The 12,879-nt window shown below is 42.0% G+C and overlaps 1 protein-coding gene across 1 annotated transcript in view; it reads right to left on the reverse strand.

The window, feature by feature from the left end:
* Positions 1 to 12,879, reverse strand: part of LOC148502857 (cytochrome P450 2G1-like) — an 88,182-nt gene that overhangs the window by 66,536 nt on the left and 8,767 nt on the right. The window contains exons 4-5 of the mRNA XM_088449272.1: positions 10,847 to 10,988; positions 6,613 to 6,800 (exon numbers count right to left, since the gene is read on the reverse strand). Of these exons, the coding sequence (XP_088305398.1) occupies positions 6,613 to 6,800; positions 10,847 to 10,988 (330 nt within the window). The remainder of the gene's footprint in view (positions 1 to 6,612; positions 6,801 to 10,846; positions 10,989 to 12,879) is intronic.

Consider the following 12,879-nt stretch of genomic DNA (forward strand, 5'->3'; position numbering starts at 1 on the left):
GCTTGGCACTACTTTGTTGATGCACGTGCAGCTACTGCGCACACAATTCACAAACACAGAAAATATAAATTTTTTTTGGTTTGAACTGGAGTGTACTTTGGGGGTTACAGCACACTTTAATGGTCAAGCCAGCCGGACCTTTACTTATGACACAGGCGCACGCTTGTCACTACTTTGTTGATGCACATGCGGCTACTGCGCACACAATTCACAAACACAGAAAATAATTTTTTGTTTGGTTTGAACTGGAGTGTACTTTGGGGGTTACAGCACCCTTTAACGGTCAACCCAGCCGGCCCTTTACTTATGACACAGGCGCACGCTTGGCACTACTTTGTTGATGCACATGCGGCTACGGCATAAACACAATTCACAAACACAGAAAAAATATTATTTTTTTGGTTTGAACTGGAGTGTACTTTGGGGGTTACAGCACCCTTTAACGGTCAAGCCAGCCGTCCCTTTACTTATGACACAGGCGCACGCTTGGCACTACTTTGTTGATGCACGTGCGGCTACTGCGCACACAATTCACAAACACAGAAAATAATTTTTTTTTTGGTTTGGACTGGAGTGTACTTTGGGGGTTACAGCACCCTTTAACGGTCAAGCCAGCCGGCCCTTTACTTATGACACAGGCGCACGCTTGGCACTACATTGTTGATGCACGTGCAGCTACTGCGCACACAATTCACAAACACACAAAAAATATTATTTTTTTGGTTTGAACTGGAGTGTACTTTGGGGGTAACAGCACCCTTTAACGGTCAAGCCAGCCGGCACTTTACTTATGACACAGGCGCACGCTTGGCACTACTTTGTTGATGCACGTGCAGCTACTGCGCACACAATTCACAAACACAGAAAATAATTATTTTTTTGGTTTGGACTGGAGTGTACTTTGGGGGATACAGCACCCTTTAATGGTCAAGCCAGCAGGCCCTTACTTATGACACAGGCGCACGCTTGGCACTACATTGTTGATGCACGTGCGGATACTGTGCACACAATTCACAAACACAGAAAATAATTTTTTGTTTGGTTTGGACTGCAGTGTACTTTGGGGGTTACAGCACCCTTTAACGGTCAAGCCAGCCGGCCCTTTACTTATGACACAGGCGCACGCTTGGCACTACTTTGTTGATGCACGTGCGGCTACTGCGCACACAATTCACAAACACACAAAAAATATTATTTTTTTGGTTTGAACTGGAGTGTACTTTGGGGGTTACAGCACCCTTTAATGGTCAAGCCAGCAGGCCCTTTACTTATGACACAGGCGCACGCTTGGCACTACTTTGTTGATGCACGTGCGGCTACTGCACGCACAATTCACAAACACACAAAATAATTTTTTTTTTGGATTGGACTGGAGTGTACTTTGGGGGTTACAGCACCCTTTAACGGTCAAGCCAGCAGGCCCTTTACTTATGACACAGGCGCACGCCTGGCACTACTTTGTTGATGCACGTGCGGCTACTGCGCACACAATTCACAAACACAGAAAATATATATTTTTTGGTTTGGACTGGAGTGTACTTTGGGGGTTACAGCACCCTTTAACGGTCAAGCCAGCCGGCCCTTTACTTATGACACAGGAGCACTCTTGGCACTACTTTGTTGATGCACGTGCGGCTACTGCGCACACAATTCACAAACACCCAAAAAATATTATTTTTTTGGATTGAACTGGAGTGTACTTTGGGGGATACAGCACCCTTTAATGGTCAAGCCAGCCAGCCCTTTACTTATGACACAGGTGCACGTTTGGCACTACTTTGTTGATGCACGTGCTGCTACTGCGCACACAATTCACAAACACAGAAAATAATTATTTTTTTGGTTTGGACTGCAGTGTACTTTGGGGGTTACAGCACCCTTTAACGGTCAAGCCAGCCGGCCCTTTACTTATGACACAGGCGCACGCTTGGCACTACTTTGTTGATGCACGTGCGGCTACTGCGCACACAATTCACAGACACAGAAAATATTTTTTTTTTTGGTTTGGACTGGAGTGTACTTGGGGGTTACAGCACCCCTTAACGGTCAAGCCAGCCGGCCCTTTACTTATGACACAGGCGCACGCTTGGCACTACTTTGTTGATGCACGTGCGGCTACTGTGCACACAATTCACAAACACAGAAAATATATATTTTTTTGGTTTGAACTGGAGTGTACTTTGGGGGTTACAGCACCCTTTAATGGTCAAGCCAGCCGGCCCTTTACTTATGACACAGGCGCACGCTTGGCACTACTTTGTTGATGCACGTGCGGTTACTGCGCACACAATTCACAAACACAGAAAAAATATTATTTTTTTGGTTTGAACTGGAGTGTACTTTCGGGGTTACAGCACCCTTTAACGGTCAAGCCAGCTGGCCCTTTACTTATGACACAGGCGCACGCTTGGCACTATTTTGTTGATGCACGTGCGGCTACTGTGCACACAATTCACAAACACACAGAAAATAATTTTTTTTTGGGTTTGGACTGGAGTGTACTTTGGGGGTTACAGCACCCTTTAACGGTCAAGCCAGTGGGCCCTTTACTTATGACACAGGCGCACGCTTGGCACTACTTTGTTGATGCACGTGCTGCTACTGTGCACACAATTCACAAACACAGAAAATATATATTTTTTTGGTTTGGACTGGAGTGTACTTTGGGGGTTACAGCACCCTTTAACGGTCAAGCCACCCGGCCCTTTACTTATGACACAGGCGCACGCTTTGCACTACTTTGTGGATGCACGTGCGGCTACTGCGCACACAATTCACAAACACAGAAAATATATATTTTTTTGGTTTGGACTGTTGTGTACTTTGGGGGTTACAGCACCCTTTAACGGTCAAGCCTGCTGGCCCTTTACTTATGACACAGGTGCACGCTTGGCACTACTTTGTTGATGCACGTGCGGCTACTGGGCACACAATTCACAAACACACAAAAAATATTATTTTTTTGGTTTGAACTGGAGTGTACTTTGTGGGTTACAGCACCCTTTAACGGTCAAGCCAGCCGGCCCTTTACTTATGACACAGGCGTACGCTTGGCACTACTTTGTTGATGCACGTGCGGCTACTGCGCACACAATTCACAAACACAGAAAATATTTTTTTTTTGGGTTTGGACTGGAGTGTACTTTGGGGGTTACAGCACCCTTTAACGGTCAAGCCAGCCGGCCCTTTACTTATGACACAGGCGCACGCTTGGCACTACTTTGTTGATGCACGTGCGGCTACTGCGCACACAATTCACAGACACAGAAAATATTTTTTTTTTTGGTTTGGACTGGAGTGTACTTTGGGGGTTACAGCACCCTTTAACTGTCAAGCCTGCCGGCCCTTTACTTATGACACAGGCGCACGCTTGGCACTACTTTGTGGATGCACGTGCGGCTACTGCGCACACAATTCACAAACACAGAAAATATATATTTATTTGGTTTGGACTGGAGTGTTCTTTGGGGGTTACAGCATCCTTTAACGGTCAAGCCAGCCGGCCCTTTACTTATGACACAGGTGCACGCTTGGCACTACTTTGTTGATGCACGTGCGGCTACTGCGCACACAATTTACAAACACACAAAAAATATAATTTCTTTGGTTTGAACTGGAGTGTACTTTGGGGGTTACAGCACCCTTTAACGGTCAAGCCAGCCGGCCCTTTACTTATGACACAGGCGCACGCTTGGCACTACTTTGTTGATGCACATGCGGCTACTGCGCACACAATTCACAAACACAGAAAATTATTTTTTTTTTGGTTTGGACTGGAGTGTACTTTGGGGGTTACAGCACCCTTTAACGGTCAAGCCAGCTGGCCCTTTACTTATGACACAGGCGCACGCTTGGCACTACTTTGTTGATGCACGTGCGGCTACTGCGCACACAATTCACAAACACACAAAAAATATTATTTTTTTGGTTTGGACTGGAGTGTACTTTGGGGGTTACAGCACCCTTTAACGGTCAAGCCAGCTGGCCCTTTACTTATGACACAGGCGCACGCTTGGCACTACTTTGTTGATGCACGTGCGGCTACTGCGCACACAATTCACAAACACAGAAAATAATTTTTTTTTTGGTTTGGACTGGAGTGTACTTTGGGGGTTACAGCACCCTTTAATGGTCAAGCCAGCCGGCCCTTTACTTATGACACAGGCGCACGCTTGGCACTACTTTGTTGATGCACGTGCGACTACTGCGCACACAATTCACAAACACAGAATTTTTTTTTTTTTGGTTTGGACTGGAGTGTACTTTGGGGGTTACAGCACCCTTTGACGGTCAAGCCAGCCGGCCCTTTACTTATGACACAGGCGCACGCTTGGCACTACTTTTTTGATGCACGTGCGGCTACTGCGCACACAATTCACAAACACAGAAAATAATTTTTTTTTTGGTTTGGACTGGAGTGTACTTTGGGGGTTACAGCACCCTTTAACGGTCAAGCCAGCCAGCCCTTTACTTATGACACAGGCGCACGCTTGGCACTACTTTGTTGATGCACGTGCGGCTACTGCGCACACAATTCACAAACACAGAATTTTTTTTTTTTTTGGTTTGGACTGGAGTGTACTTTGGGGGTTACAGCACCCTTTGACGGTCAAGCCAGCCGGCCCTTTACTTATGACACAGGCGCACGCTTGGCACTACTTTGTTGATGCACGTGCGGCTACTGCGCACACAATTCACAAACACACAAAAATATTATTTTTTTTAGCACTTGGGGGGAGCACCCCTGATGGACAGAGCACCCCCTGGACAACACTACAGCTCCCCTTTAGGACTGGGACACTACACAGGACTTTGGAGTGGACACAGCCCCTATGGAGAACTGACTGCACAACACAGTCCAGCCAGCCCCTATGGACTTTGAAGTAGTGGACACAGCCCCTATTAACAACAGCAGCACAGCACAACACAGCCAACCCCTTTGGACTTTGAAGTAGTGGACAACAGCAGCACAGCGCAGCACAGCACAGCACAACACTACTCTGCACTACACTACACTACACTACACAGCCCAGCCAGCCCTAACTCCCACCCTCCCACTTCACTGTCCACAGCCGAGTGAGAAAATGGCGCCGACGCGGGTACATTATATAGGTTCCAAAACCCGCGATACTCGGAAGGCGGGATGATGACGTTTTGCCTCGATTTCAGATCCGAGTCACGTGGGAAAAGTCGAGCCTGACTCGGATCTGCCTCGGATCGGTGGGGCTCGGGGGGGGTTCGGATTTCAGAAATCCGAACCCGCTCACCCCTAGTTTAAACCCAACCAATTAAGATACAGCTGGGGTGGAGCTTAGGGCTTATAAAGATGCTGATTTTCTGTGGTTGGGGTAATCGATGCTGGACAAGCTGGCCGGTCTAGTGGAGAAGTGAACTTTAGTGTTAGATTAATGATAGGGATTACCGAGGGAGAAGTGTTTGCTTTTGTATTGTGTCTGCATCTTGACAAATATTGCACACTATTAGTGTAAGGCCCCTACACACTACACAATGTTGCAAATGATCTGGACGATTCAGCCTCATCATCTGATCTTTTATACATGCAGTAAAATCAGGCGACGTGGCTGATGATCCCATGCAGCTCTATATTGGATGGTCGGGCACCGGATCACCCAGTGTGTACAGACCGCCTGTCACATTGCTGGGTACACTCATCATTAAGTGTGTACCTAGCTTAAGAGAATTCCTTTGTGAGCATCATCTTGAAGTCAGTGTCATACTAGGAATAGCAAACCTACCAGTATGGAGATTGTAATGTACCATGGGCTGCCTAGCAAATGCTCAGCATTTAAAAATGTACCTGCTCAACAGCAAAATGTCAGTGAAATGTTTCTACATTTTGACAATTATTTTATATTTATATATGCAATTAAAATGCCCATGGCTCTATATTGTACACATTTGTGTATGCATATTTCCAAAGCATGTGTAGTGTGAATTCAGGCAAGATATACTCCAGATACAAATGCATGTTCACCTCTGCATTAACTACTTGTAGTGAGAACAAGAAAAGTGACACAAAAGGTAAGTACACTTTCAGAAGGAAATACCTTTCAGGAACCAATATTTAAAATATGTGAAACATGTGACAGCTGTTCTTATGTTCTAAAACTTGGACAGAATGGATGTATACTTGAACTAATATGATATTTCTTCATTAGGAAATATTCTTAGTGACCTCACTGCTTTTGGTTAGAGATGTGCTGTTCGGTTCTCCAGAAATCCAAAGCCACCCAAATGTCATGATTCTGGACAGATCTGAGTTACGGTTCTAATCTGTGAGGAGATCTGATAAATCCGAGTTGCAATTCTGATCTTCCAGCAGTCCAAAATTCAGATTTTAAATCCGAATATCGGGTTTTGGATTGCAAACATTACATGCTTTTAGCTGTTTAAAAAATAGCTTTATTCCTTTTAAAAAAATAAAAAAATAAATCCAGATCCAAAACACTTGAGAGTGGTTTTGCAAAACCAAAACTAAAACATGAAGATGAATCCAGATCCAAAACCAAAACACGAGGGTCATCTCTACTTTTGTTAAATTTAGTAAAAGCTGATTGGAGAGTATATAAACAAAGTGGGTTCATACCATACCTTGGGGATCAGATATCCTCTAAACTGGGTGTCCTTTGTAACCATATGTGGCAGATTCATAGGAATAACGTCACCAAACCTTTGAATTTCATGAATCACAGCCTGTGTATAATGCATATGGATCCGGTCATTAAAATTTGGGACTCGATCTTGTCCAATTACTCGATCAAACTCTTCATAAAGTTTATCTGTAAAAAAAAAAATTTTTAAATTGGTGTTAATCCCAGTTTATCTGAGTAAACAGAACATGCTCAAAGGCTAATAATAATATATAATGCTGAAAGGCTTATGGCGCTATACCTTACACTTAAGTACTGTAGGTTTGAAAGACATACTTATACACTGTTAATAAAATGTAATAATATCAGTTCCCAAATATTTGAGAAAATATGTAAACAACACTTCCCCAATAACTTGTTGATGAGTAGCAACTCAGTTCTTCAAGAGACCAATAGGTAGGTCACTCAATATAGTAGTCTAGATAGAGATGGATATAGAAAAAGAACCTAATAATGTAGTATATTATAGTAAATCTTAATATATGTCGGGGCTACACAACTCCACTACTTCTTCCACAGAGTGGAATTTTGTTGGATTACATCATATCCTGAGGAATTAACATTTATTGGGGGTAAATTTACTAAGGTGAGAGTTTTTAGAAGTGAAGATGTTGCCAATGGAAACTAATCAGATTCTACTTAATATGTAACTAGCACCTTCTAAAAGATAATAGCTAGAATCTGATTGGTTGCTATGGGCAACATCTAAACTTCTTAAAACTCTCACTTTAGTAAATTTACCGCTTGGACTCTGATGAGAATTCCATATCCTTTGACACAGATAAGCTATCTTTATGTATGTCTTCTTCTTTGCTTGTATGATGTTTAATAAATGTTCCCATTTATAAACTTACATATTGCACTATGGAGATATATTTCTATGATTACATGCTTCATCTTTGAGTCTTAGCTGGATGCAGATATTTGATGGAAAGATAATCATCCAGCATATAAAACATACAGAATATACAGTATATCTGAAGTGATGATATATGAGAGTAAGTTCTAACAGGGGAGATAAACTACACCTGAGAAGTAACGTTCTGCAGATATGCTTTCAGAAAGTGTAGTTCTGATATGCATATTACTATAAGGAACAATATGCTATAATATACTACACTATTAGGTGCTTGTTCTCTCTCTCTCTCTCTCTCTCTCTCCTAAATTTGGGTGGATTTTAATGAGCTAATTTAAAAAATGCAAAATTGTAATCACAGTGGATGTATGCTCTTGAAACATAAGTGAAAAAGAAGAACAAAACTGTCAATAATTGAATAAATTATCTCTAATCACAGAATACCAATGTTATTTCTATAAACGATAATATGAAGCGAAGATACTTAAACACAATTAAAATGTTGCTTTTTAATTTTAGCCATTGAAAACAGGCCAAATGGCACTTCTCCAATATTGTTAAATCCAGAATCTTGAAAGCCAAACTTACAGTAAGACTTGTAGAGTATATTAGCCATAATCAACCTAAAGTATAAAGTGCCTCTAGTAGAGATAAGTAGTTATAAGGGAATACAATTTCTGAAATAGACATAGGTATTGGGGATTCAGAACAATAGAGACAAATGTAGCCACCATCGTATAACAATAGCTTAAGAAACACAGAATGTAACTAATTATTAAATAATCAAGACTGTGTAATAAGATAATCTACTAATAGTATCTTCATCTAGTGTCCTCTACACAGCTCTGTATATTGCAATATTAAACACACAATGCTTTCTACATATCAGAAACCCAAAAAGATGTAATGGATCAGTCTAGTGCTACTCACTATGGGAGCACAGAGTGTAGCATGGCACAGGCATTCACTAGGGACACCCACATGGACACATCACAGAGGTCATGGTACCCTACTGTATATGGGCTGCAAAAATTACTGTCAGGAAGGGACATACAGTATGAAAGAGAGGCATAAGTCACTGAGGATGTCTGATCAGAATGAGGAACTAAGGAAACCTCAAGCTGAGATGAACTGAAGCATATGAGGCGCATAACACCATCAGGAATGGACTGGAAATAGATTCTGGGCACAAGGAACACCATGCCAAACAAGGACACGTAGCAGGGCTGGCATATAGACTGAAGCTCTGGCAACATAGGATATACTTTATATAGCCTGCTCACTGATAGGAAGGGCTCCTGAATGAGCTTTGTCATGTTACAGAGTCTTTAAAGTGCACCAGAAGGTTAGGTGTGTGACACTACAGTACACATGCCTCAGTGTGTACAGTATATTAAATGCATTTATTTATGTTTTGGTTTTGGCTAAACCACCCTTAAGTGTTTTGGTTGGATTAGGTTTTGGTTCGGATTCTCTTTAAAAATCAATATTTTTTTTATAAAAACAGCTAAAATCATGTAATTTGGACCTGTTTACATGCAATAAAAAACTGGAGTACAGTTTTTAAGTCAGAGTTCCAAACTGACAGTAGACCCAAGCCAGAATTTGGTTGCACCTGGAACCCCAAAGTGACTCCGAACTGTCTGACATGGGAATCAATGCGACTCAGAACCCTTAAGTTCAGGTGTGTTTATTTTTCAGGGTGTGGTATAAGAGATAGACAGTAATTAGATAGACAGTCAACAGTTAGAGACAAAAGGTCAACAGCGACAAAAGTCAAACATACTAAAGTTCGACATGTAAGAAGGTCGACAGGTACAAGAGGTCGACAGGGTCAAAAGTTCAACATGAAAATGGTCAACACAAAAATGGTTGACAATTTTTTTGTGTGTTTTAGTCCTAATCTTCACCCTAACCCTCCCCTTGGTGCCTAACCCTAACCCTCTCTCATGGTGCCTATCCCTAAGCTTCTGGATAAGTGTCTAACCCTAACCCTCCAGAAAGTGCCTAACCCTAACAATAAACAAAAAACAAACAAAAAATGTGTTGACAATTTATGTATCCACCATTTTCATGTCGAACTTTTGACCCTGTCAACCTTCTGTACCTCTCGACCTTCTTATATGTTGAACTTTAGTGTGTCTGACTTTTGTCCATGTCGACCTTTTGCCCCTGTGTAACTATTCACTGTCTAACATCTGGTGTCTATCTAGACATTGTCTAAATAAATACTGTCTATCTGTAGTCCGGAACCCCATTTTTCAAGAAAACAAACTGAACATTTCTATTTTTTACACAGATTCAGACTCAGTCACACACAGATGTACAACTGTCACAAATCACAGTGGTCTGCATACACTAGCAATACAGTTTTGTAGCTTCCAGTAGTTTTATTTGTATGTATAGGAGGCACATCTTTGGTAAAGAGCCAATCAACATGGCCAAGTTGCCCGGGACCTGGTGCACCGAGACCGGGCTATTTGGCTCTTCATGAGCAATAGTGTATGAGTTCACATCTGCACTTACTTCAATGCTGCCTTCATCTGCGTTGTATCCTGTGACCAGCAGATAAGCACAATATTCATTTTCTGGCTGTCCTGAGTTGGGCACATTGTCTCTGAGCTCCCCCATGCTTGCTAGCATAGTGGAATTTACCATAATAAGTAGTCAGTGGAAATTAGCAATCATCACCCAGGAGGTGCTGCAGCAGTGTTAACACACATACTCAGAAGTAAGCGGTTCCAAGTGTATGTGTAGGAACCTGGTGGTTGCATTGACTAAAGCTCCTATGATGCAGTAGGTGATTATTGATGATAAGTAGGTATCCCTGTACCAAATTGGTGACAAATTCATTACAAGGAACAGTGCTCCGGATGGCAGAGTAAGCCCCTCAGGTCATAATACAGTACAATTATCTGGTACTCCTGAGCCTGGTGCCTTTGTTCCAGTTGTACTAGTCTTTGGTTGCTTGTTGGCATCTCAGCATCCACTAAATCGGTACTCATACTTTTTTACTGTCTACCCAGTTAAGAACTGATGTTAACTCGGGGTGTAACCTGAAAATTTTTAGCAACAAGTACAAACCTCCCTGAGGGATTCACTGCTGAATAACTGAAGCATTTTAGACCCAAAATGAGCAGCATCAAACTTGCACTGGATGTAACAGATCCATTATATCCCTGTGAATCCCTGATATTCAAAATACAAAGATAGCATTTCTGTTTATTTTAGTTAAACATACTGTAACATTCAGTGTAATTTATTGTTATACAACAGAAACAGTCTTTAATTCCCTTCTACAGCTTCACCATCTACTTACCTTGTATCTCTGGGTATTTCAGTAAGATAAGTAGTGCATAGCGCAAGGTAGTGCTCACAGTTTCTATTCCCACTAAAAACAGGTTATGGATTGTTACTAATAGGTTCCTAATATTGATCTCTGTATTGGGGCGATTCCTCTCCTGCAAAGACATCAGTGAGTTCAAAGTTCTCCAAATAGTATTCAGCATGTATATATATGGCAACAATTTAAAATATTTCTCGAACAATAAATAAGCAGCAGTATTTGCTATATAAAAAACTAGCATTGTCATATATATATATATATATATGTGTATATAAATATATATATATATATATATATAAATATAACAGCCTGTATTCAACTTGAGGCGAAAAGCCCAGATCCGCGATACTTTTTCACCGATGACGTCATTTTCACCTGTTTTGCTTTTACCCCGCATTCAATTTGAAAGACTTTCCGCCTCAGTGCAATGTAATAGGCGGAAAAGTTTCGCATATGAATATTAGGCGGAAAATAGTGCAGAATTGGGGTTTTGGGGTGAAACATTGCGGGAACCCCCTTGCAGCCTTCAGACAGTCCCCCAAAGTTAAACTGTCCCCACATTTTTTTTTAAAAACACTTAAGAACACCCCAAAAAAATCACTTTCATTTTGGGGCAAAAGAAAAATGTTGGGGGACAAACTTAAAAACTAGCGAACTTGACTCTGGGTGGGTCCCCAAGTATGCCCCAAGTGTTTTTTTTTTTATTGCAGGTGCTTGCAGCAGGTGTATTTTTCATGATTTTTTCAATTTCACTTTAGCAACTTTTAAATATGCCTACCCCCATTTTCAAGTACCCCAAATTTGCTGGGATAACTTATTTTCTGCAAAAAAACCTCCTGAATACTATTCTGCATCAGGTATAGAAAAACGCTATTTAGCAGCTATTGAGCCCGTTAAAAACACCAAATACCTTCAGCAAGCCAAATCAGAGAGTACCATAGGGAACCCCCATGTCAGAGCATCTTTTGGGGGGTGTCAGGCTGATTTTCCCAAATCTGACAGTACTTTCTGCCTGTTCCCGTTTTTGCGTACTTTCAAATTGAATACGGGGTAAAGTGGGCACGCGCGTGATACTTTTCCACTTACAAAACAGACGAAGTAGGCGAAAAAGTCGGGCCATGAAAAAGTATCGTGGCTCGGCTGAAATTTAATATGGCTCAATGTTGGTGAATCCACACTTAAGTATAAAAATACTTCCTGGTGTGCCATACTGGCCTGTCCCACACCTGCTCCTCCCCGATCCCACTCACCACTCTATGCCATCCTGCCCCATCTCTATCCAGTGCACCACCTATCTGCTGCTCTACCCCACTCCGTCCCCTGTTTTGTCCCTCTCTGCCCACCTCCCTACAGCCCATTGCTACATACTAACTCACTTCCAGCGGAACCTCCTTCTTTTCTGGCTAGTATAGCGTCAGTCCAGAAGCTCTTACAGTGCTCTGCTGCTATGCACCAATCTGCATCAAATTCCATTCTTGCCTCTTTATTCCAATAAATAATCCATTTGGCCAGGTTCACTTTATCCTGAGCGATAACTTTAATATGACTTTTGACCCCAAGTTAGAAAAATTGCACACAATCACATATCCACATTCCAAGTAAATACTGAGGTCAGTCTCCCTTTTTAAAGAAAAATCTTTGAATTCACGGTGAGTGGCCCATGGCTCAGACAGAGGTTACATTTCTCTTCAAGATGAATATACTACACTGTACCTTTTCCACATATTGCCCATCAGCCTTAAAAAACATGGTGATGCAGTTTGTCTGGTCCAATATTAAGCCCCTTTATTCAAGTCCATATCCAACAAAATGTCTCAGGAGGCTTGTGCACCACCAGTTTGTGTAAATATTATTTTGCAGCCTGTCTGGCGCATGCCACTCCCCTATGGGTGCCAAAGTTTTCTTTGACATAGCTCCTGAAGCCATTGGCATAACCTCCATGAATGTTCTGCTCTGGTTAGCACATCATGTCAATGATGCACAACCACATTGGCATACAGTACATG

This window comes from Taudactylus pleione, unplaced genomic scaffold, assembly GCF_031769625.1.
Source record: "Taudactylus pleione unplaced genomic scaffold, aTauple2 ptg000481l, whole genome shotgun sequence".
Lineage (NCBI taxonomy): Eukaryota > Metazoa > Chordata > Amphibia > Anura > Myobatrachidae > Taudactylus > Taudactylus pleione.